The 25,291-nt window shown below is 44.7% G+C and overlaps 1 protein-coding gene across 1 annotated transcript; it reads left to right on the top strand.

The window, feature by feature from the left end:
• Positions 1–8,174: 8,174 nt before the first annotated feature.
• Positions 8,175–23,865, top strand: LOC122542778 (NF-kappa-B inhibitor alpha-like). Its single transcript, XM_043680814.1, has 6 exons — positions 8,175–8,806; positions 13,887–13,986; positions 14,933–15,158; positions 17,641–17,729; positions 19,263–19,523; positions 21,321–23,865. The coding sequence occupies exons 1-6, from the start codon at positions 8,568–8,570 to the stop codon at positions 21,369–21,371; spliced, it is 966 nt and encodes a 321-aa protein (XP_043536749.1). The 5' UTR covers positions 8,175–8,567; the 3' UTR covers positions 21,372–23,865.
• The last annotated feature ends 1,426 nt before the right edge of the window (positions 23,866–25,291 follow it).

Below are 25,291 nucleotides of genomic sequence, written 5' to 3'. Positions count from 1 at the left end.
TCTGTCTACATACTGAGTAAGGAAACCCTCCTGAACACACCTGACAAAAACAGCTCCATCCAAACCATCTGCACTTAGGAGGTTCTAGTCGATATTGGGAAAGTTGAAAATACCCATAACAACAACCCTGTTACTTCTGCATTTTTCCAGAATCTGCCCGCCTATGAGTTCTATATGAGAGGCTCATATCCCTCTAAACCATTCCTATTCATGTACTTATCCAAATGTCTTTTAAATGTTGTAATTGTACCTGCATCTACTACTTCCTCTGGCAGTTCAGTCCACACACAAAGCACCCTCTGTGTGGAAACATTGCCTCTCAGGTCCCTTTTAAATCTCCCTCCTCTCACCTTAAAATTATGCCCTCTAGTTTTGAAATCTCTGACCCCAAGGCAAAAACCTTTGCTATTGACCTTATCTATGCCCCTCACAATTTTATAAACCTCTGGAAGGTCACCCCTCAATTTTCTACTCTCCAATGAAAAACGTCCTGGCTTATCCAGCTTCTCCATATGACTCAAACCCTCCAGTCCTGATAACATCCTGGTAAATCTTTTCTGCCTCTTTTCCAATTTAATAGCATACTCCTTACAGCAGGGTGACCAGAGCTACACACAGTACTCCAAAAGTGGCCTTACCAATGTCCTGTGCAACAGGACATCCCAACTCCTATACGCAATGGTTTGATCAATGAAAGCAAGCATGCCAAATGCCTTCTTTACCAGTCTATCTACCTGTGATGCAACTTTCAATGAACTAAGTACCTGAACACCTAGGTGTCTCTGTTCTACAACACTCCATAGGGCCCTACTATTAACTGCATAAGTCCTGCCTTTGTTCATCCTACCAAAATGCAACAAATCCCATTTATCCAAATTAAATGCTATCTGCCACTCCTCAGCCCATTGCCTCTATAGATCAATATCCCTTTATAATCTTAGATAACTTTCTTCACCGTCCACTAAACCTTTTGGTGTCATCCACAGTCGTACTATCCATGCTCCCCATATACTCATTCAAATCATTTACATAAATGACAAATAACAGTGGACCTAGCACCAATCCCTGCGGAACACCGCTGGTCACAGGCCTCCAGTCTGAAAAACAACCTTCCACCATCACCCTCTGTCTCCTACTGTGAAGCCAATTTTGAAATCAATTGGCAAGCTCTCCCTGAATCCCATGTGATCTAATTTTACTAATCAGTCTACCATACGGAACCTTGTCGAAGGCCTAGACAACATATACCACTCTGCTTTCATCTATCCTCTAGGCCACATTCTCAAAAAACTCAATCAAGTTTGTGAGACATGATTTCCAACGCACAGAGCCATACTGACTATCCCTCAGCAGTCCTTGCCCATTCAAATGCATGTAACTCCTCTCTCTCTCAGAATTCCCTCCAACAATTTACCCACCATTGACTTCTGACTCACTGGTCTATAGTTCCTAGGCTTCACCTTGCAGCCTTTCTTAAATAAAGGCACAACCTTAGCCACCCTTCAGTCCTCTAGCACCTCACTTGTGGCTAATGATGATACAAGGATTCAGAAAAGATTTATAAGGATATTGCCAGGGTTGGAGGATTTGAGCTATAGGGAGAGGCTGAACAGGCTGGGGCTGTTTTCCCTGGAGCGTCGGAGGCTGAGGGGTGACCTTATAAAGATTTATAAAATCATGAGGGGCATGGATAGGGTAAATAGAGAAAATCTTTTCCCTGGGGGTCGGGGAGTCCAGAATTAGAGGGCATAGGTTTAAGGTGAGAGGGGAAAGATACGAAAGAGACCTAAGGAGCAACTTTTTCACGCAGAGGGTGGTACGTGTATGGAATGAGCTGCCAGAGGAAGTGGTGGAGGCTGGTACAATTACAACATTTAAAAGGCATTTGGATGGGTATATGAATAGGAAGGGTTTGGAGGGATATGTGCCGGGTGCTGGCAGGTGGGACTAGATTGGGTTGGGATATCTGGTCAGCATGGACAGGTTGGACCGAAGGGTCTGTTTCCGTGCTGTACATCTCTATGACTCTAAAAGTATTTCTGCTAGAGGCCCTGCAATTTCTTCCCTAGCTTTTAACAATGTTCGAGGACACACTTAATATTGCTGTTCCTTCAATGTTGCTGGGTCAAAATCCTGGAACTCCCTAACTGTAGGTATCCCTACACCATACGAAGTGCAGCTGCTCTCTGTTGTCGAATATCTCATAGTCAGTATATCTTTAAGGAAAATGCCTATCACTATATCTCAGCATGTGATGTGAGAGTATAAGGATCGTAGAGTCTCTCGTAATCTGGATCACTTGATTACTTGATCATTTCACTGGAAGTGTGCTGCTCCATTTAACTCAATAGCTCAATCTGATCTACCAGAAGAGTGTAATATCTGCATAGAATAGCTAGTTGGAAGAGGTTTTTGATGAATTCTTCAATACCACAATGTCCAGGTCCAGTTTCTAATGTTACAGGAGACAACATAAACGTTTCCTCATCGAATTAAGAATCCTGTTGGAGGCAACATCATATCATTCATCACCTATCAAGGACAATAACAAACAAATTCCACATTGAGTGAAATAATTTGCTTGTTATCGCCTTTTAGTGGGGAGGTACAGTGGCTCAGTGGTTAGTACTGCTGCCTCACAGTGCCAGGGTCCCAGGTTTGATTCCAGCCTTGGGTGACTGTCTGTGTGGAGTTTGTACATTCTTCCTGTGTCTGTGTGGATTTCCTCCGGGTGCTCCGGTTTCCCCCCGCATTCCAAAGATGTGCAGGTCAGGTGAATTGGCCATGCTAAATTGTCCATAGTGCTCGGTGCATTAGTCAGAGGGAGGTGGGTTACTCTTTGGAGGGTCGGAACGGACTTGTTGGGCCAAAGGGCCTGCTTCCTTACTGTAGGGAATCTAATCTAATTAAATCTTAAAAAGAACCATGTTTGATTTATATGTTCCACTTGAAAGACGGAACTTGCAACTGCTGTGCTCCAGCAGGAAGAAAGTGAGGGCTGCAGATGCTGGAGCACAGAGCTGAAAATGTGTTGCTGGAAAAGCGCAGCAGGTCAGGCAGCATCCAAGGAGCAGGAGAATCGACGTTTCGGGCTGAAGAAGGGCTCATGCCTGAAACGTTGATTCTCCTGCTCCTTGGATGCTGCCTGACCTGCTGCGCTTTTCCAGCAACACATTTTCAGCTCTGTGCTCCAGCAGCCCAGGAACTAGGAACATCTATGCTTAAGGGTGTCCAGGATGGAATTCAAACCCAGCACTCTCTGACTCAGAAGTGAACAATGCTGTCTGATAGCAAAGGTGCTGGAGTAACCCTGGAGGAATTGCAGTAATCAGAATATAGGGCCTGAGAGTAAGACCATCCACATAAAGAGACACTCTCAGCAGTCTGGGCCCAGCCACGTTTGGAGTACATTTTCACAGGGTTTGATTGTGATTTTGATGTCACAGTCTTCACTCAGGGCATCTTCAATTACTGAAATCAGATTGGAGAGAGATCGCGATGATTGATTGTCCACAGTGTTTGATCCTGAGTAGAGAGAATAAATAAAACTAAGAGCTGCAGATATTGGAGATCCGAAACAAAAAACAGAAATTGTTGGAGAAACTCAGAAGGTCTGGCAGCATCTGTGGAGGGAGAAATAGAATTAATGTTCAGTGACCCTTCATCAAAACTTTAGCTCAGCTTTCTCTCCACAAATCCTGTCAGACCAGTAGAGTTTCCTCAGCAATTTCTTTCTCTCTCTGTGATCTCCACCATCCGCAATTCTGTTTTATTCTAGATGTGGAGAGCCATAAGACCATAAGAACTAGGCCATTCAGCCCATCGAGTCTGGGAGATCGAACAGGAATCTCTCATCCAATACACAGCACTTCTGACAGGGCAGCATTCACTTAGTGTTACACCATAGCATCAGGCTAAAGGTTTACATCCTGAAGTCTGGACTGACAGTTTACTGGTGACAGAACAAGTGATGAGCCACCGGCCCAAGACTTTGAAAGGAATTTGATCAAAGCTTGGGAGAGGACTGAGCATTTTATGAAGCTGTTGCAATACATTTACTTGTCATCTGATGGCGCTCCTGTGCTGTGATGCTCCTTTTCCCTAAATTTCACAAAATGTATAAAATCCCAATGAGATGATCAATTTGCCTGAATGACTGCTACTCAAGACAAAAATAATTCACATCAAAAAACTCTGTATTGTAACACATTTAACCTGAACAGCAATAGCACAGAATAGGATTTGTAATTTATGATACTTAAATTGTACATCTTCAGAGCTCCAAATGCACACACACACACACTCATTCACAATAAAGTCATAAGATAGATAGTTTACATATACACTATGGGTGGAAAAGGAATATAGACTGGGTAAACAAAATTCCAAAAAAGCAAAAGGTGACAAAATACTCCCTCTCAGTCTTTGTTGTTAATTTTAAATCTGAGAAATATTTTTGTTCAGCAAAGGTATTAAAGGAAACGTGTGAAAGGCAGGTATATGGAGTTAGGTCACAGATTAGTCATAATCTCATTAATGGTGGAAAGGATCAAGGGGCTGAATGGCCTACTCCTGCAGTCACATAGTCATGAATATCTACAACCTGACAAAAATCAAACGGGTGCGCTTTGTCCTGGTGATTTCAACTTGGGTTGCTGTACTGCATCTCATTGACTGTATACAAATGGTTGAAACTTCACTTATCCAGGCAACTGGGCTTCATACTCCTGATTTGTGCCTTGTAGATGGTGGTCAGGAGGTTAACCCTCTTCAGTCAGGATTCTCTGCTGGAAGGTTACCATCTAAATTATTAACCTGTGACTTCAGATAATAAAACCAGTTTGGTCAGTATGCAGTTACAATACCACACCAGCAGGGGGAACACATGGCTCACTTTGAGCTTCCAGGCTTTTTTTGCCATTTGCAGGAATTGGGTGTCCCTGCCCATCCCTAATTGTCCAGAAGGAAATTAAGAGTGAACCACATCGCTGTGGTCTGGAGTCACATGTAGGCCAGACCGGGTAAAGATGACAGTTTTCTTTGGACATTAGTGAACCAGATGGAGTTTCTTTTTGAACAATGAACAATGGGGTCATGATCATCATTAGATATCTAATTCCAGATTTTTTTATTTAATTTGAATTCCATTATCTGCCGTGGTGGCATTTGAATCCAGGTCTCCAGAACATTACCTGGGTCTCTGGGTTAATAAAAACTGAAAGAACTATAAATCAGAACCGGAAATTGCTGGAAAAACTCAGTAGGTCTGGCAGCATCTGTGCAGTGAAATCAGAGTTAACGTTTTGGGTCTGGTGTTCATTCCTTAGAACCCAGGAAGGAATACCCAAACCAAACTCTGATTTCTTTCCACAAATGCTGTCAAACCTGCTGAGCTTTTCCATTGATTTCTGTTTCTGTTTCCAATTTACAATATCCACAGTTTTTTTTCACTTTTTATAATCCCAAAATCTCTTTGAAATACTCATAGAGTCATACGGCATGGAAACAGACCATTTGGTCTAACCAGTCCATGCCAACCATAACCCTAAATTAGATTAGTTCAACCTGCCCAGGAAGGATTTGGAGGGATCTGGGCTCGGTGCTGGCAGGTGGGACTAGATTGGGTCAGCATTGGACCGAAGGGTCTGTTTCCACGCTGTACATCTCTATGACTCTATGCCTGCCCATATCCCTCCAAACCTTCCCTACCCATGTACTTATCCAAATGTCTTTTAAACGTTGTAATTGTACACGCACCTGCCACTTCCTCAGGAAGTTCATTGTACATGCAAACCACCTTCTGCATAAAAAGTTGCCCCTCATGTCTTTTTTAAAATCTCTTTCCTCTCACCTTGAAGGAAGTTTTACCACCACCTGAGAGGGGAAGTAGGACCACTGTCTAATGTTTCGTGTGAAAGACAAAACTTCGACCAGCACTGCTTCAGTTCTGCACTGGAATGTTTGTGCTTAAGTCCTGGAGAGGGTTAAATGCCTGGAACCTGACAACTAGGATGTAGGAGTGTTTCCGAATGAGCCACAACCAGGACCTGCTGCACTACACACATTCACTTCCTCTATGTATAACTTTGATTTATGTTTAGTTTACATTCCAGCTGGTGACTCGTGAGTAGCACGGTCAGCAGGTTAATCGTATGTGCGGAAGCACCCGGATCAGATTCCCAGCCCGTGCTTGTGAAAGATCTAGCTAGTTCTACTTTGCATGTTTCCTTACTGAGTGATGATGGGCGTGAAGAGGGGAAACCAATACTGATACTAGAGGGGCCTGGGCAGGTCCCAACAAGGAAATTCCTGAACCACCTATTGACCAGAGGGCAGGAAAGTGCCATGATGGAACAGGGACAATAAACAGCAGCTAGGGTTTCCACATCTCGTCATTATCCAGACTGACCTCTTACACTGGGTTGGTGGGTAAGATGGTGGGAGAGAGGTAAGGTCACAGGACTTGTAATCCAAGGAGAGGAGATGGGGAGGGGACAGGCTTCTGCTCTTGGGGACACAGGTTCAAATCCTACAATATCCACTGGTAGAATTTAAATTCAATGAGAAAACCCGCAATTGGATCAGGTTTGTGTCATTCTTCCTGGTGGTGGAAAAAAAATAAAGAAAAAAAAAATAAACAGGAGATTGCCCTGTATAGACTGCTGCTGCACACTGTCCACCTCTTCTCCCTCATCCACTGTCCGGACACGCCTTGGCGTGCCCATTTGCCACCGGGCGGTGGGGATCCCCAGTGGAGGGCTATCTACGCGGGAGTCCTCCCCCTTTCTCTCGGGGATCTGGGGTGGAGGGTGCTGCACGCAGCAGTCCCCTGCAACCGCAGATTGCAGTGGTTCACGGACTCCCAGCCCAACTGCTTGTTCTGTGACTCTGTGGAGTCCATGGACCACGTATATATTGGGTGTGGGCGTTTGCACTCTCTTTTTAATTTTCTCAAAAACCTCCTCCTCTGCTTTTGGTTGCACTTCAGTCCCACGCTCCTGATCTTCGGGCACCTGGTACGGAGGAGGGAGGGCAGGTCTGAAGACCTCCTCGTGGGTCTGCCCCTGGGCCTGGCCAAACTGGCCATCAACAGGTCGAGGCAGCGGTCCGTGGAGGGGGTCGTTAGGGCCGACTGCCTGCCCCTCTTCCGTGGTTACGTTAGGGCCCGGGTGTCCTTGGAGAAGGAGCACGCGGTGCCCACCAACACCCTGGAGTTGTTCAGGGAGAGGTGGGCGCCGCAGGGAGTGGAGTGCATCATTTCCCCCTCCAACTCTATTTTGATTTAGTCCCTGCCCTCCCCTTCCCTGTTTGATCACACAGCATTGCCCTTTTTTGTGAAGAGCACTGCTTGTCACTGGCCACTCGGGTGTTTTCCTTTTGAGAGCTGGATCAGTGTGAGTGTGTGCACGTGCAAGGACTCTCCTCCTTGAAGGGGATAAAAAAAAATAAACAGGAGATTCAAAAGCTCCTCACTTCAGGGACTGATTCTGAGCTGGCTGGTCACAGCCAAGTGTACTGAGCACAAGTAAATAAAGAGTGACCTGATGATGGGATACCAGCCAGCGTGCAGATATTTCAGGATGTTTTGTTTTCAGATAGTAACGTGTGCAGTGATTTTGGGAAAAGGGAGTTGGCACTGGACAAAAGAGCTGGATTAGATAATAGGCCTTGCACAATGGACTGAATGGCCTCCTGTTCAGTCATAATTCTGTGATACTGTATAGAGTGTGTGCTCCCTGGGCAACTCCAACTGAGGAATCTACAACACAAAATAGAGTCATGCAGCACAGAAACAGACCCTTTGGTCCAACCAATCCATGCCAACCATAATCCCAAACTCAACTAGTCCTACCTGCCTGCTCCTGGCCCATATCCCTCCAAACCCTTTCCTATAAACATACTGTTTTTTTTTCCCAGTTGCTCCAAATTGAAAACAAAGGGAGAAAATAATTTTTAAAATGCTTTTCAATTTCTTCTGATTATTTTAACAAAAAAATGTCCTTCACATCATCCCCTAACTTCCACTGGTACTAAAAACAAATCTCTCAATGTTCTGAATTTAGTTTTTAGGAAAGTTTGCTGCAATTATAAATATGCACAGGAGGGAGGGGACTTCTATTTTAAGTTACCTAGCCCCCAATTTTTGTTGTGTGTATAAGTGACAGGAAATGTTGAAAAACCATTTCCTTCCGTTTGCATTAAATTTGAAATGCAGGTCACTTGAAAAGGTTTAGGGTGTTTCTTTAAACAAAAGGAGAGTCCAAGATGAGGAAATAAAGTAAAGGAGAAAAAAAAAAGTCAGGGGATGTAGAAAAGACAGTAAAGTACAGTAATATAATTAGTCATTTGTAAAAAGCACCCGGAATCACGTCTGTGGTAATCCCCCACTTTTAGACTCATAGAGAGGCGGAGTTTATATCTATATATATATATATATATAATTGTCTCCGCCTACATTTGCTGATCTTAATTTTGTGCGATATTCCGGAGAAGGGTATGTGCGTGTGTGGGCTTTGTCCTCAAAAGTAGCAAGAAAGTGTTTCTTTTTTTGGGTGAATGAGCAAAAAATGGCTGATGTCTCAGTCAATTTCAGGGAATTTCGGGCCAGTGACAGAGATGGCAAATTCCAGGATGCAAAGCCTGGGCTGGAAGGCGAGAGACTGGACAGTGGTATCGATTCCATGAAGGAAGCGGACGAGAGCCTGAGCAGTGTCACTGACCAGCTGGTTTACCTGAACGTCGCCAGTGGGAGTGTGGACAGACCACTCCAGAGTTGGACAAAGTTCAGGACTGAAGACGGAGACACGTAAGTTTCAAAGTCGCCTCAACATTGTGTGAAAATGAACTCCAATTCGCTTGGAGGGTTGGGGTGGGGTGGGGTGGGGGAATCAGGGCTAATGCTTACCTCCAGGCGAGGGAAAGCAACAACGACACGGTCCCCTTTCACCACCCCGTGGTGCTCTGGAGGGTGCAGTTGTTGTTGCAATGCGGGAACTTGGTGCACGGGAAGATCCCACAAGCAGAAAAGCGAGGATGGTCGGATAGATGATCCGCTTTTGCTTGGATACTGGCAGGCAGCAGTGCCAGACAATGTCTGGCAGCACAGGTAGATGGGGGCAAAGACGGCATGTGTTGGAAAAGCTCAGCAGGTCTGTGGGCAGAAATCAGAGTTAACCTTTCGGGGTCTGGTGACCCTTCCTGGGTTCTGAGCAAGGATCACCAGGCTCAAAACGTTAACTCTGATTTTTCTCCACAGAGTGCTGCCAGACTTGCCGAGCTTTTCCAGCAAATGCTTTTACAACTAGATGGGGAGACGGAGTTAATGAATGAGTTTTGGAGAAGGGTCACCCAGCCCCGAAACGTTAATTCTGATTCCTCTCCATGGAGATTTTCCGGCAATTTCTGTTTTGGTTAAGAATTCCGGGCCAGAAGGAGATCCTTCATCCCACCTTGGCTGAAGTAGCCCTTGCCCAATCTTTTTGAATCAATAGAACTCCTCTTTGGAACCAGTCTAACCCAGTTTAGAGAACTCGGATTGAGCCAACCACCCTGCACGTTATCCGCCTCTGACAGCGTGGCACTCCCTTGGCACAGCAACTGGTGCAGTTGGCCCAGACATTTGTGATTGACTGTCCTGAGTGGGAGCAGATCTCATAGACGGGCACTCAAAGTCTAGCCTTTATTCTGGTCAATCTCATTCTGTTCTGACCACTGTTTACTGCACAGAGGGAAAGACCGCTTTGAATAAAATCCAGCAAAGTTTGGAAATGCCATTACTGGCCTGAGCTGGAGTTGCATTTTCAGGAACATATTGGCTCCCTTGCAATAGATCTTGATTCTCTGCCTTGGCCAGGGATTATGTGCGGAATGAAAAGGAGGGATTCAGTCCTTACCGTTTGCCAAGTGCAGGAATGGAGCAGGAAAGAATCTATATGTGGGAGAGAGAGAATGTGAAAGAGACAGAGAGAAGAATGATGCACTTTAATTACATAAGAATGTCAGAAATAGGAGCAGGAGTAGGCCATTCGGCCCATTGAGCTTGCTGTGCCATTCAATAAGATCACGGCTGATCTTTTTGTGGACTCAGCTCCGCTTACCCGCCCGTTCACCATAACCCTTAATTATGAATCAGCTGCTTCACTGGGCAGGGAATTCCACAGATTCACAACCCTTTGGGTGAATAAGTTCCTCCTCAATTCAGTCCTAAATCCGCCTTATTTTGAATCTTCCTGCTTCTATTTTATTCTATCCAGAATCTTTCTCGTTTGTTCTCGGCTATGTGGGCATCACTGCCTAGAGGAGTGTTTGTTGCCCATCTCTAATTGCCCCTTGAGAAGCTGGTATGAGTTGCAAACTTGAGTCGCTGCAGTCCTTGGGGTGCATGAGCATTCACGGTGTTGTTAGGGAGGTAATGACTCAATGACAGTGAAGGAATGGCGAAATATTTCCAAGTCAGGGTGGTGCATATCTTGGAAGGGAACTTGCCGGGGGTGGTGTTCCCATGCATTGTCCGTCCATGTGGTGGACTGAGGTCACAGGTTTGGAAAGTGGGCATTTTGCTACACTTCCCTGGTTAGTGACCAAGGAAGGAAAAACCAGGCTGATTCCCTCTCACACATCACTAAACAGGGACTGTACGGCTCCCATTTAGTAACAACATCTGCCACATTAACACTGTCACCATCTAAACACATGATTGCTTCCGGTTGTCTGTCTTTTGGTGTTCCATTTCTAGCTAACCAAAAAAACCCCATTTTTTACCTAATAATTAGGACAAATGTGCTCCAGCTAAAGCCTTTACAATGCTGAACAACCACTAAGACAGGGGCTGTTTTCTCTCAAGTAAAGACGGAGGACTAAGCTCAGATTGAGTGCATTAAAAATAATGAATGAGTGGGAGATGGCCAAAGAAAGTGTTTCTCCTTGTTGGGACAGTAGAACCAGGGGCTGTAAATTTGAGTTATCAATTCAATCGAGTATACAAGAGAAACGTCTTTACTTGGAGAGTGGGGACAATGTGGAACTCACTCCCTTGAGGAGGGGAATAGCCGAAATGCAGAGGGGATAAAAGCAGAAAGTGCTGGAGAAACTGAGCAGGTCTGGCAGCATCTGTGGAGGGAAAGCAGAGTTAATGTTTCAAATTTGATATGATGTCTTCAGAACTGAGTTCCCGCTGAGTTACTCATGTAATTTCTTTTAGATTTTCACAATCTGCAGCATTTTGCATTTATTTGTGCCTTTAAGGAGAAGCAGGGAGAGGGAGAAAAGGTTAACGTGATAAACAGGAAGGGGTGAGCTGAAGGATGACAACAGGAAACCCGTGTGTAGTTTAAATATCAGCATGGACTCATTGACCTGTTTCCAAGATTATCCCACTTCTCTTGTACTTCAAAATCTCCCATTTCCTGTTGGTAAAAGTCCCTGTGTTTCTTGATAAAGTCCATGGAAATTCCATTTGAGGAAATGTTGGTAAAATACCTCCAGCTCTCTTGAGTATTCCTTACCTGGCTTATCACTGGGGTTGGAGCTGTGAAAATAGAGATGATCTATTCTAGTACAAATCAAGTGTAACACAACTCCCTTTGATGTGAGAATTTAAGTTAAAAATCACAACCTGACGAAGGAGCAGCGCTCCGAAAGCCAGAAGTTCCAATAAATCTGTTGGACTATACCCTGGAGTTGTGATTTTTAACTTTGTCCACACCCCTGTCCAATACCGGTTCCTCCTCATCGTGAGAATTCAAATTATTATTTCTTTTTGCTAAGCTACACCATTAACTAAATATTTGGTTAGGCTGCTATGGCAGGTGAATAACTTTGCTTAATGTTTAGACTGTTGTTTTTGGTCATGTGTTGGCACCGTCCATCCATTCTGACTCAGACTCGCTAACTCAGCATAAGATTAATGAAGAGTGACTTTGAGCCATTCCTGTTTTGAACCGGCTCGGTTTCGAAGCAGAGGCCGGGGAAACCCAGGTGGAAATGCCTCGACAGGAATGCATACAGCCTTGGAGGTGGAAACGAGAAAAACTTCGCCTTTCACCATCACACTCTGAGAGGACTCAGAATGAGTGGTACAGAAGTGAAACACTCCCCGAGCTTGGACGAAATGACTCACCTGTTCACTTGCTAGCTTCAATGAGCTTTGAGAGGATGTGCATTTTGGTGACCACTAAATCTGCACCAACAAATTTTAAAATTAGCAAAAGGACAGTGTGCAATCCTCTAGACTGCCTCCAATATTAAGCCAAAATCTAAGGATACTTAGCTAAACTTGACAAAGTATTAGGATGGATGACAGTAGATTTGGTAAAAAGCAGAGGTTGTAATGGAGGAAACATCTATTTGCATTTGTGTTCAATGTGGGGAAAAATTCCCAAGGTGTCTCCTAGACATCCAAATGCTTGAATAAAGAGGTGGGGACATCTAAAAAAAGGAGAGAGAAGCAGGAAGATTTAGGGAGAGAATTCAGTGTCAGAGCCTAGGAGACTAAAGGCGTGGTCATCAGTAGTGGAGGGTGAGGAAATCAAGGACATGCTTAAGAGGTATTTTCTTGCTAATGTTCAAATTATGCCCTTTGCTCTGGAATCCCCTCCTGGTATCTCTCCAATTCTCTTTCCTCCCTTACAACCTATGTCGTTTACCAAACGTATTGTCATCCATCCTAATATCTCCTCAGATTTAGCTAAGAATCCTTAGGTTTTGGCTTAATATACAAGCACTGGAGGCAGTCTAGAGAAGGTTTATTAGGTTGGTCCTGAGTATAGAGGAGATGTTGGGTCATACTCATTAGAATTGAGAAAAAAATGATAGGTGTCCTTATTGAAACATAAGACGCTTGGGGGACTTGACAGGGTAGAAGCAGTAAGGTTGCTTCCCTTTGTGGGAGAGCTGCGGACCACAGGATAAGGGATCACCCATTTAAAACGTAGGTAAGGATAGTGGATAGTGTATCTGTGGAATTCTTTACCACTGATGGCTGACAAGGCTGGGTCATTGAGTATATTCAAGGCTGAGATAGATTTTTAATCAGTAAGGGTATCAATGATTATGCAGGAAAGTGGAGTCAAGAATTGAGATCAGATTAACCATGATCTCATTGAATGCCATAGCAGGCTCAATGGACTCAAGATTAGAGTGGAGCTGGAAAAGTACAGCAGGTCAGGTAGCATCCGAGGAGCAGGAAAATCAACGTTTCGGGCAAAAGTTCCTGATGAAGGGCTTTTGTCCAAAACGTCGATTTTCCTGCTCCTCGGATGCTGCCTGACCTGCTGTGCTTTTCCAGAACCACTCTAATCTTGACTCTAATCTCCAGCACCTGCAGTACCCACTTCTGCCTAGACTCGATGGACTGAATGGCCTATTTCAGCTCCTACATCTTTGGCCTTATAGTGTCAAATTCTATTTGATAACAATTAGAAAGTGCCTCACGGCTAATAAGATACTATGCAAATACACGTTGATGCCAAATATTGCCCTAGAACAAACCCTAGAACTTTCTTGTCATAGTTAAAAGTGATATATAAGTGCAAGTTGTTGTTGTTTGGATGTGGAAGGAAATTGGATAAGAAGGAAGCAAAACTCTGGATGTAAATGTGTTCTGTTTTTGACTTCCCTTCCCCTCTTATTGAAAAGGTTGGTTCATTTCCAGTAAGAATGATTCTTGGAATTCCCCGCTTAAAGATGATGCATCAATATTTTGCTTGTGCTTTAATTGTACGACTGCCAGTTAATGTGGAAACTGTTACTCAATTCCAAATTGGGACTTGAGTTTAGGCAGGCTGCATTTTCTCAGGAAATTTGCACTCTGCACCATTTCACCCTGTTCACCTTTATTAACCTCTCTCATCTCTCTCTCTCTCTGTGTCCTTCCTCTTTTCTCCCAGGTTCCTCCATCTGGCAATTCTGCACCAGCGCCCTGACATTGCCAGTTTCCTCTTGCGGTCTGAACCATCCGTTATTGACATCCGCAACAAGTCCCGACAGGTGAGTCTCCCTTTTGTCCTTCCTCCCACGTCTAGTTGAAAATGGCGATAACAAGGGACATTGGGAGAAAGGAAGGCCAGCCTGTGCTTTCATAACTCAGAACATAACATTGGCCGATAGATGCGTTTCTGTGATTGGACACCAATTGCTGAATAATGACGAGTGTGCCAATTTGAGATTATCGCATGGGTGTGCAGTGGAGTTTACTTACACTTTGTGGGAGCAAGTTACTGCAGATGCTGGAATCTGCACTGAAAACAAAAAAATCCTGGAATCACAGCAGGTCGTGCTGCATCCATGGAGAGAGAGAGAGCAAGCTAATGTTTTGGGCTTCAGAGCTGAAGTGAAATGTGGAGAGGGCAACATTAATGCAATATTTGATGAGGGGGTGGTGGGTGGTGTTGAGGGGAGAGGGAGTGGAGTGCCAGGCGAGAAAGGATTTTGATTGTTTAGATTAAGTGATTGGAATGTGAGTGTGGCAGAACAATGGTGTGTCCAGACTGGAAAGAGCAGGTAATCCCACTGGAGTAGGGGGGAAGGGAGAGAAAACATGGTGACACAAAATGTGACAAGTGAAACTAAAAGAAACAGATGGAATGAGAGTGGATTCACAACTCACTATTAAGTCTATAAAGTGCCTGGTGTGAAGATGTGATGTTGTTCCTCTCTTACTTACATGTTGCTGGATGTTCCATACAGTAATAGGTAGGACCTTGTATTCAGAAAGTCCATCTCCACACATCCTTCCTCTCTCAGCCAATCAGTGTCTAGTTCGAGGGCAATAAGGGATTGTCAACAAAGGCTAGTCAGTGTTAATCCGTAATCTGTCAGTTCCTATCTTCCGGAGACTTACTCGCTTTATCTTTGCTCCTGTGGCAATGGAGAATCAGTCGTTGATTTCTCTGAAGGTTTCACAGTTTTTATTTATTTCCTCACCCTTTTCCAGAGCCCTTTGCATTTGTCAGTGATCATGAGGATGCCAGGAGTGACCAGGGAGCTGGCACAGACTGGGGCGGACCTGGAGAGTTTAGACAGCTTCGGGAATACCCCGTTGCACCTGGCCTGCGAGCAGGGGGACCTGGACTGCGTTGATGCACTCCTCGATCCGATGGGCACCAGCAACATCACCCAACAGCGCCAAGCACAGGATCTGGAATGGCGTAATTACTGCGGTAATTTCTTTGCTCACTTGGTTTGCCCACTGACCCAGGAAAAAAGTGAGGACGGCAGATGCTGCAGATCAGAGTCGAAGAATGTGCTGCTGGAAAAGCACAGCTGGTCAGGCAGCATCCGAGGAGCAGCAGAGTCAACATTAAAGGGTATATGCTCGAAACATTGATTCGCCTGCTCCTCGGATGCTGCCTGAACGGGTGTGCTTTTCCAACACCACACTCTTTGACTCGCCCACTAACCCAGCTGAACATGTTACAGCAATGCATGAGTAACGCCATGATAAGGCTTAATGACCATCCTCCTTTCTCACCAGCTCTCTCCCACTTGCACAGTCTTGGTCTCTATACGATTGGAAGGGCCTACAGCGTGGGTGCCACCAAGCTGCATGGGTGTGCACAGCGAAGGGTTTTATCCAGACCTGATTCTGCAATGAAATAATCCATTTGAGCAGCCATGCATTTCAAGGAGCCCAATGCAAATAAATGAACTGTGCACAGCAACTAAATCTTAAAGGGAATTTTACATGGCAACACTGGAGAAAGTGCAAGAACAAAGAGATGGTGATATAGTGGGAATGTCACTGAATGAGTAACCTAGGTCATAGACTCCCTACAGTATGGGAGCAGGCCATTTGCCCCATCGAGTCTCCACTGACCCCCTCTAGAGCATCCCACCCAGACACAATCCTCCTCCCCCATTCCTGTAACCCTGCATTTCCCATGGCCAATCCGCCTAGCCTGCACAGCCCTAGATGCTATGGGCAATTTATCATAGCCAATACACCCTAACCCATACATCTTTGGACTGTGGGAGGAAACCAGAGCACCAGTAGGAAACCCACGCGGACATGGGAAGAATGTGTAAACTCAATACAGACAGTTACCCAAGGATGGAATCGAACCCAGGTCCCTAGCACTGTGAGGCAGTAATGCTAACCACTGAGCCACCGCACTGCTTAGGTCAAGGCTAATGCAATGAAATCATGGGTTCAAGTCCCATCATAGCATCTGGTGGAGTTAAAATTCAATTAATAAAATCTGGAGTTAAAATCTAGTCTCAGTAAGGATGACTGTGAATCAATCATTATTGGAAAAACCCCTGTGGTTCACTAATGTGCTTTAGGGAAGGAATCTGCCATCCTTACCTGGTCTGGCCTACATGTGACTCCAGACCCAGACAATGTGGTTGACTCTTAACTGCCCTCTGAAACAGTTGAACAAATCACTCAGTTCATAGGATGGGTGACAAATCCTGCCCATGCCAGTGGACACAATCATCCCATGCATGAGTAAGCTGAGGAATTGTAGCTGTTGGGAGGATTACATAGGTTTGGTTATTTCTCTATGGAATATAGAGAATACCAGCTGGAGGTTTATAGTATGTGTTGGACAGTGGAGAGAATGTTTCTGCTTAAGGGAAATTCCAAAACTGGGAGGCAAACATTTAAGGCAGTCATTATTAAATACGCTGTGGAAATAATGAGAAACCTCTATACTCAAAGAATGGTTGGAATGTGATAGAGGCAAATGGATTGGATGCATTCAAAAGTGAAACCAGAGAACCTCATGAAAGAAAAAGTGATAAAATGAGCTGTTAAGGTCTGAGATGAGAAGGGTGGAATGGGAGGTGAATTGTATGGGGCATAAACATCAGGACAAAAACATTGGATTAAATGACCTTATTCTGCAACAGACATTCTGTGTAAATCCATGACTCCTTGCTGGTGTGTATAATAGTTCTGGGATATGATGAAGTTAGGGATTGGGATAGGTAGTGTTTGCTCTTCACTTGCCCACCCAGCCTACTGTTCCTCATGTCTGATCCTATACAGTGTTCAGACTATTCAACAGTAGGAGCATCACATTCAAGTCTGATCCTCTCCTTGCCTGAGTTGTGCATGGCGGGAAACACACTTGCTGTTATCATAAAATCCATACAGTGTGGAAACAGGCCATTCGACCCAACAAGGCCACACCGACCCTCTGAAGAGTAATCCAACCAGACCCATTCACTTACCCTATTACTCTACATTTACCCCTAACTAAGGCACCTAGCCTGCACATCCCTGAACACTATGGACAATTTAGTATGGCCAACACACCTAACCTGCACATCTTTGGACTGTGGGAGCAAAGAACAGCATTCGGAGGAAACCCATGCAGACACAGAGAGAATGTGAGAACAGACAGTCGCCCAAGGCTGGAATTCAACCTGGATCCCTGGTGCTGTGAGGCAGCAGTGCTAACAACTGAGCCACCGTGCTGCCCATAGGTAATCATCAGGCAACTCAACTTAACTCTCCTTGAGGCACTGAGACCAAGTGAATGCCCAGATTGAGTTCATTCACTCAGCACAACCTAGGGAAGTAACATCCTGACCTGGAGTTTCGATCTTGCTCATTGGGGAATTTGTAGACAGGAGCAAGGCTTGACCGTACCTCATGTGAGTTGAGTATTAAACACTGATTTTTTTCCACCACAGGTCACACATGTCTTCACATCGCAGCAATGAAAGGAGACTGTGAAACAGTGGCGCGATTGCTAGCTTCAGGAGCCAACATTAATGCTCAGGTAAGACCCTACTCACTTGAGTTAGAAGAATGAGAGGTGATCTCATTGAAACATACAGGATTCTGTTGGGGCTTGACGGGGTAAATGCTGAAAGGATATTTCCCTCGTGGGAAGGTCTAGGACCAGAGGGCATAATCTCAGAATAAACGGGTGCAAATTTAAGACTGAGATGAGAAGGAAGTTCTTCTCTGGAGTCTTTGGAACTCCTTGCCAACAGAGAGCTGTGGGGGCAGAGTTCTTGTGTATATTTAAGGCTGAGATAGATAGATTCTTGATCAGTAAAGAAAACGCAGGAGAGTGGATGTGAGGAATGTCAGGTCAGCCATTGATGCTATTGAACAGTAGAGGAGGCTCAAGGGGCCAAGTGGTCTACTCCTGCTCCTATTTCTTATAATCTTATAGGTATGTTTCCCACTCACCTTCCAAGCTGTGGTGGTGTTACAGATCAAAGCCTCAGAGGATCCAAATTGATGTCGACTCATTAACTTTTTTATGTGCATATTGTCGACTGGAGCTAGAGATAGTGATGGGAGAGGCTCCAATGTCTTTTACATCACACAGTTGAACAGGAATCTGTCCTGCTCTTACTAGCCGCCATTGGTGTGCATTGGAAGGATTTACACAGACACGCCTTTCTTGGCCATGATGTTGTGGAGTGGGATTTGAACCCAGGACTTTTGGATCAAGTTTAGGGACAGTACACACTGTGCCACAATAGCTCATATGAGTGTGTGTGTTACCTACACAATACTATGGGTTACAGTCAATCCTTCTGGAAAAATTAATACTTTGTTTATTGTTCTTGAGGGTATGGGCATCACTGACAAGGTCAGGGTCCCATCCCTAATTGCCCTTGAACTGAGTGGCTCTCTAAGTCATTTCAGAGGGCAGTTAAGAGTCAACCACATTGCTGTGGATCTGGAGTCTGGATTGAAAGGTCACAAACATTGTCGCTATGCTATTGTCCCCGTTTCTATAGCACCTAGTACAACTTCAGAACATTCCGATTAAGAATTTTTTTTCAAGTTTGTGCAGTCACTGTTGAAATGTAGAAAACCTGGCAGCCAGCTGGTGCACAACAAGCTGTGACACAGAATAATGAGCGAGAATGAGCAGATTGTTCATTTGCAGGCAGAGCTTTGACCTCCTGGGGAATCGAGGAATGTGGGGAGAGGATCAGAGACGGAGTTGAAGTCCCGAGATCAGCCGTGATTGTACTAAATGCCAAAGCGAACACGAGGGGCTGAGTGGTCTACTCCTGCTCCTATTCCTTTCATTCTTAAATAGGTTGAGGGATAAATTTTGGCACTAAGACATTGGGGAGAACTCCTCTCATCATCAGGATGGTAACTGCCTTTTCAAGGGCAGGCCATTTTACACTTAGCAAGATCCCACAAAACATTCTGGCCTCGTGAGGTGCTGATTGTAGGTTGAGGTGGAAGGGATCAAATTGGAGGAAAGTTTTTTTTTTAATGTCCTTTTGAATTGTACTTGGAATAAGCCGTGACCTTGTCCCTGTGGCTGTGCTGACAGGAACCAAACAGTGGGAGGACACCCCTGCACCTGGCGGTGGAGTTTCAGCATCGGGAGGTGGTTCAGCTCCTCATTGAGCGGGGCGTGGATGTCAACCGGTTAATGTACAACAGCTGCACGGCCTTCCACCTGACAGCAGGCCGGCCGGACCTCCAGATCCGGGAGCAGCTTTCTCAGCTCACCAACTCCTCGATGATCCCGCTGTATGAGTCCTCTGATTCCGAGTCTGAGCCAGAGTGGGATGCCCGGTCAGACTGCGAGGTGAGCCTCTCTACCGCGGGTTCGCAAAAATAACATGCGTCTGCATGAGGCAAGCGTCGGGAGAGGGCAAATCAGAGCAGTGGGAGGCCATTCAGCATCTCCTGTCTCAGGCCAGCTCTGCCATTCAATTAGATCATGGCTGACATGGCTCCCACTTCAGAGAGCAAGCGTAATAAGGTATTGCATTTTTATGTCGCCATTCACAATCTTGGGAAGTTCCAAAGTATTTTGTGGGATGTAAGGTACCTTGAGATGTCCTTAGGTCATGTGAGGCAAGAAATATATGCAAGCCTTTCTGTCTTTCAAAGTCCCTTATAGCCATTGAAGCACTTTTGAAGTGACCTTTGTAATGAATGGAAACAGGCAGACAAGATGATGACAGCAAAATCTCACAAATGGCAATTTGGAGACAACCAGATTGAAGTTGTTGTGGTGTTACTTGAGGGTCATTGGCTCCAGGTGACCAGGGAGAACTCCAATGATCTTCCTTGAAAGGGCAACTGTGGGATTTTTAACACCACCTCAGACGGCATACACGGCCTCAGTTTTACACCTCAGCCTAAAGACAGTGCCTACTGCAATACAACACACCCAGTGCTAGCAGTGGTGGGTCGGGCCTAAATGTTGTGCTTAATTTTCTTGTGAGTACAAGCATTGGGTGAAGGTGAGGTGGGACAAACCTACAATGCACAGTCAGGACCTCAACCACAGATTGAATCTTAACAATCTGCCCCAACCATATCCACACTTCTTCAATTTCCGACTTGGAGATTTGTCATAGTTCGACTATCTTGGGTCTAAATAAGATCCATTCTGGCTATTGTTACCACAGCGCAGGATCAATTCTAAATTAGAACATCCAGATTCTTGTTCTAGCAGCTTAACTTATGTAGAAGTTAAGACTTGGAATTAGCTCTCTCTAACTAATTGAATAACTAACTGACTGATGAGTTGCCAAGTCAGTGATGAGTGAGGGTGTTTGAGAGATCAGAAAAGATACATGAGATTGTTTCCAGGGATGAGGGACTTATACTTCCCAACTGCAAAGTTGCTCAGAGAGTCTGCACACAGCGATTTGTCAATTAGAGACAACATAGGAAGGACTTAACCTGGATAGATTGGGTCTATCCTCCTTGGAAATGAGAAGGGTCAGAGCAGATTTGATCAAGGTATTCAAATTCATGAAAGAACTGGAAAAAGTAGACAGAGAGAAACTGGTCCCATTGGTAGAAGAATCGAGAACGAGATGACACGGGAGATTGACAAATGAATTGATGGCCATATGAGGAAAATAATCCTTACACAGAGAGTGGATAGGATTTAGGATGCATCCCCGAAGAGTGTGCTGGGGGTAGACGCAAAGGAAGGGAAAGGACATTACGTGAGTTGCGCCTGCAGAGAGCTGGGACAGACTAGATGGGGTAAAAACCCTCCTACACGAAACCATCCTGTGATCATAGGGATTTCCCCTTTCACATGACCATGGCACACAGTGTTAAGTGGCCAGTAAGGGCGAAACATTTGGACAGTCCCTCATTTCAGCTCAAATGTAAGGACTAGCCACTTGGTTGAGGTGCCGAAAGAAGCATTTGTGGAATGTGAAAAAGGGAAGTGGCCATTCAGCCCCTCAAGCTTGTTCTGCACATATTTAATACCATTTAGCCACCTTGATTCTATAATCCTTCATACTCTTACCTGATAAAAACTAGAACAGTAGCTATAGCATCCTCAGGGGAGGAAGAAAATACAGGGCAAGAATGGTAAGAAAACATACTGACCCTTCTTCCTTTCTTACAGATGCCTCTAGACTACGATGATCTTCAAATCAGAGGCCATTCCCTCCATTGATCACTGAAGACACTCAAAGCTGATCATCAACTTATGTTCCAACTGAAACAATGATTGTGTTATTGAAGAGGAACTTACAAACAGAGTATACGTACAGCAGTGACCTTTCCTCACCCCATGGCCCACAGACCGACCCCATCCTTCCACAGATCCTCGGGAGATCTAGCCACTTGGAGGATGAGTCACCATAAGTCGGGATGCTGACTGTATCATGTGGAGCTCACTGTAACTTAAAAAACCAGCACTTTGCGAGATACTGTTGAAAATGTTAGTGGAAAATGAGGAAACTGGGGAATGTGAAGGACCAGCCCGGGCAGTAATGGGACAGGAGCTTACACATGAACTTAGGAACTAGAGGACAGAAATACTGGGACATTCCCCCTTGCCCTTGCTTCTCACAGTCAGGACAGGAGCAAGAGAAGCATGTTAACTTCATTTAGCTTATTGCTAATATGTCGTGGGGAATGGGACATCATCTCTTTGTTCCCACTTGTCCTGGCTGAAGCTATGAACCATTGACCAGTGGTGATTCCTGCCTAACTCATGACATACACATGGTTTGAGAAATAACCCCATGGGAGGGGGCTGGGCCATTTATTTTTTAGTATCACTGAACTCAAAGTTTAGTCTATACACATAAACTGATGAGAAGAGAGACTGTTACCTGGGGGTGCTTTAACTCCAGCCAGGCCCACTTAGGGGGCCCCTAGGTTGAGTGAGAGATTGCACTGCGACATGGTATGAATGCAAGGCCAACATTACTGGATGGTGCAAAAATCCAGAAGGTATCTTGTCGTCGATGGGTTCAAATCTCATCTTGAGATCACACCCTTTGCTGTTGACTTGAGAGGGAGATAGTACAGGAACTGAAGCTGAAATGCCTGAACCCAGTTTCTCCTCGGCCTATGATGCTAAGCTCCCCTCTCACCTGAGGATCTCTCAATAGGAAGCACTGCTCAGGCTAGGGGTGAGCCCCACAGCGAGTGGGACTGAAGCCTGAATGACAATGACATAGCTTCACTTTGTTGACTTCTTCCCGAGAGTTTAACTTCATGGTGGATAGGCAGGGGACAGATGCAGTGACAATCTCAATGTTATGGCAACATTAATTATACCAGTTCTCCCAAATGTCATGTCAAACCCACCAATGTGCTCATGGACCTTATTGTGGTCTTGTTTCACATAGGCCCTTTTGCAATAAATCATTGAGTTGGTGCTATGCCAGGTTCTTTGTGCAAACTCTCCCCTCTGGATCACTATCAACTCTGAATACCCACATGTACATCGCATTTGGCAAATTGCTTCAACAGCTGATCACGGGCAGAATGGATACAAATCCTTTCATTCATATCCTGGGTATTGAGGATTGGGATGAACTAATAACTCACTGTGGACTTGTACCTGACCATACCAAGTAGATATTGTGGATTATGTAAACATTTATGGAGAAAGGGATGATGTTTTGATGTATCTTTATTTGTATTTATGATGCCAATTTCAGGCACTGTCACTGACAGTGGCAGAAATCAAGAGTGCCACCCCTAGCAGAGGCCCCTGGCTTTTTGACCTGAGCACAGCAGTCCAGGTCTCGACCCTAGCATTGTAGGCCCTATGGAGTGCCAGGGTCCATTAGTGGACTCTGATATACCCTCCTTGTACCTATCCCTCCTGGTTGGTGTAAATTCATGTTCAGATGGTAGAATGGAATGGGCAATGGTAAATTGGACAAGCATTGTACCCAAAAATGAATTTGGACCCTATTGTATCCGAGCTGCAGCAAATGCCAATTGACTACCTATAGCTCTAACATGTTGGGACTACAGAAGAAATGGTGGTATTCCATCTAGCCTTCCCTACAATTGAAATCTTGACCAGGTGTTTTCCACTCTGCACTATATAAATATGTTTCTTTCAGGAGTGGCAAGCTACTGGAGGTAAACCTAGGGACAAATAAGTGGGAGTGTAAAACGAGGCTAGGGATTTCAACATGCACCCGTGAAGCAACAGAACGAAGCCAGGAGGTGACAAAGACCCATTGTTATCAAGATTCTTGCCATCTGTATGATGGAATCACTCTCACTCCCAGGCAGGATGGGAGCCAGAGTCCTCTTGAAAGCGCAAAGTGTTAGAGCTAGGGGTCACCTCCCCACCCAAACTAGAGGAGACAATATTTTGCAAATCTTCATTTCAACCGTTGAGAGTGCTGAAGGAACAAGATAGGATGGGAGAAAGATTGATGCAATAACATGGGGAAAATAATCTAACACCATATTCATAATTTCCCCAATTCGAGAAAGAAGGGTATTGGTGAGCCATGCCCATGTAATTAGCTGAAATACTTTATTCTGTTGCTGCTTTTTGGAATGTTTTAAGTTGTGTGGGAAGTGACTTGTTTCATACACATTTGTATATAATGTCTTATAAAATTTATTTTTTTACAATAAATAATATTGAAAAATGACCAACAAATATCTGGTTTCATGTTATGATGTCAAGAGAAGTTTTAAATGTCTCACGCAATGTCAGAAGTCACACGATACTAGGTTATAGTCCGTTGGGTTTATATGAATTCACAATCTTTCAGAGCACTGCTCCTTCATCAGGTGAAGTGTCAGCACTCCAAAAGCTTATGATTTCAAATAAACCTATCAGACTATAACCTGGTGTCATGTGACTTCTGACTTTGTTCACACCAGTTCAATGCCGGCACGTCGACATCACACAATGTGGGTATTTATGGTCCACCCTTCATTACCCTTGAACCGAGTGGCTTGCAAGGGTCATGACAGAGGGCATATAAGCATCAACCACATTGTTGTGGGTCTGGAGTCACATGTAGGTCACACAGGAAAAGGATGACCAAATCCCTTCCTTAAAGGACTTAGTGAATCAGATGGGTTTTATTACGACCAAAATAAAAGCAAATTACTGCGGATGCTGGAATCTGAAACCAAAAGAGAAAATGCTGGAAAATCTCAGCAGGTCTGACAGCACTGTATGGAGAGAAAAGAGCTGACGTTTCGAGTCTAATTGAGCCTTTGTCAAAGAGTCGAAACTTCAGCTCTTTTCTCTCCTTACAGGTGCTGCCAGACCTGCTGAGATTTTCCAGCATTTTCTCTTTTGGTTTGTTATGATCAATGATGGTTATCATGCGCACCATCGCTGATGGTGTATTTTATACTCCAGATTTGTTAAGGAATTTGAAACTGATGCAGTGGGATTTAAATCCATGCCTCCTGGTCAACAGCCTGTCATCTCTGGCACCACCACCTTAATGCTGTTCCTCACCCCACTCCACCCTTTGATTCTTAAACTAGTTGGGTGTGAGGTTGATGGCTGAAGGGTGGGATTTCCTTCTTAACAACCTTCCTCATCTCAGTTCCACCTTCCTGTTCCCAAATTGATTGGTGCGTGGGTTATGATAAGAAGTGACATGCCCCCTTATAATAACAACACTGGGGAAGGTTCCTTCCAAGGGACTACAGGAGTCGGACCTGTGAGTAGGTCAACTCAGCCTAAGCTTTCATCTTGGACTTCAACTTAGACTTTTCGGAGTCTGTGTCTTTTATGACATCTCTGAAAAATATCAAGGACAACATAACCTTGTTAAAGGAGCAGCATCATCACAAGTTGTTAATTCCTCATTTTAATACCAATTTCATTTCATTTGTTTTTGGCTGCTGCATCAAGAAAACTTTGTTGCTTAATCTCACCTGCCCCCCTCCTGATCGCAGAGCTTTTTCTCGTTTTGTTTGTTTATCCTTTCATGGGATGTAGGTGTCAAGTGCTTCCCGTCCCTAATTGGTCCTTAAACAGAGTGGCGTCCAAGGCCATTTCAGAGGGCAATTAAAAGTCAGCCGTATCACATGTAGGTCCAGATGGGGTAAAGATGGCCAATTTGCTTTCCCAAAGGGCATTAG

The sequence above is a fragment of the Chiloscyllium plagiosum genome, chromosome 41 (genome assembly GCF_004010195.1).
Source record: "Chiloscyllium plagiosum isolate BGI_BamShark_2017 chromosome 41, ASM401019v2, whole genome shotgun sequence".
In the NCBI taxonomy this organism is placed as follows: Eukaryota; Metazoa; Chordata; class Chondrichthyes; order Orectolobiformes; family Hemiscylliidae; genus Chiloscyllium; species Chiloscyllium plagiosum.
This window is presented reverse-complemented; position numbering and strand designations above follow the sequence as displayed.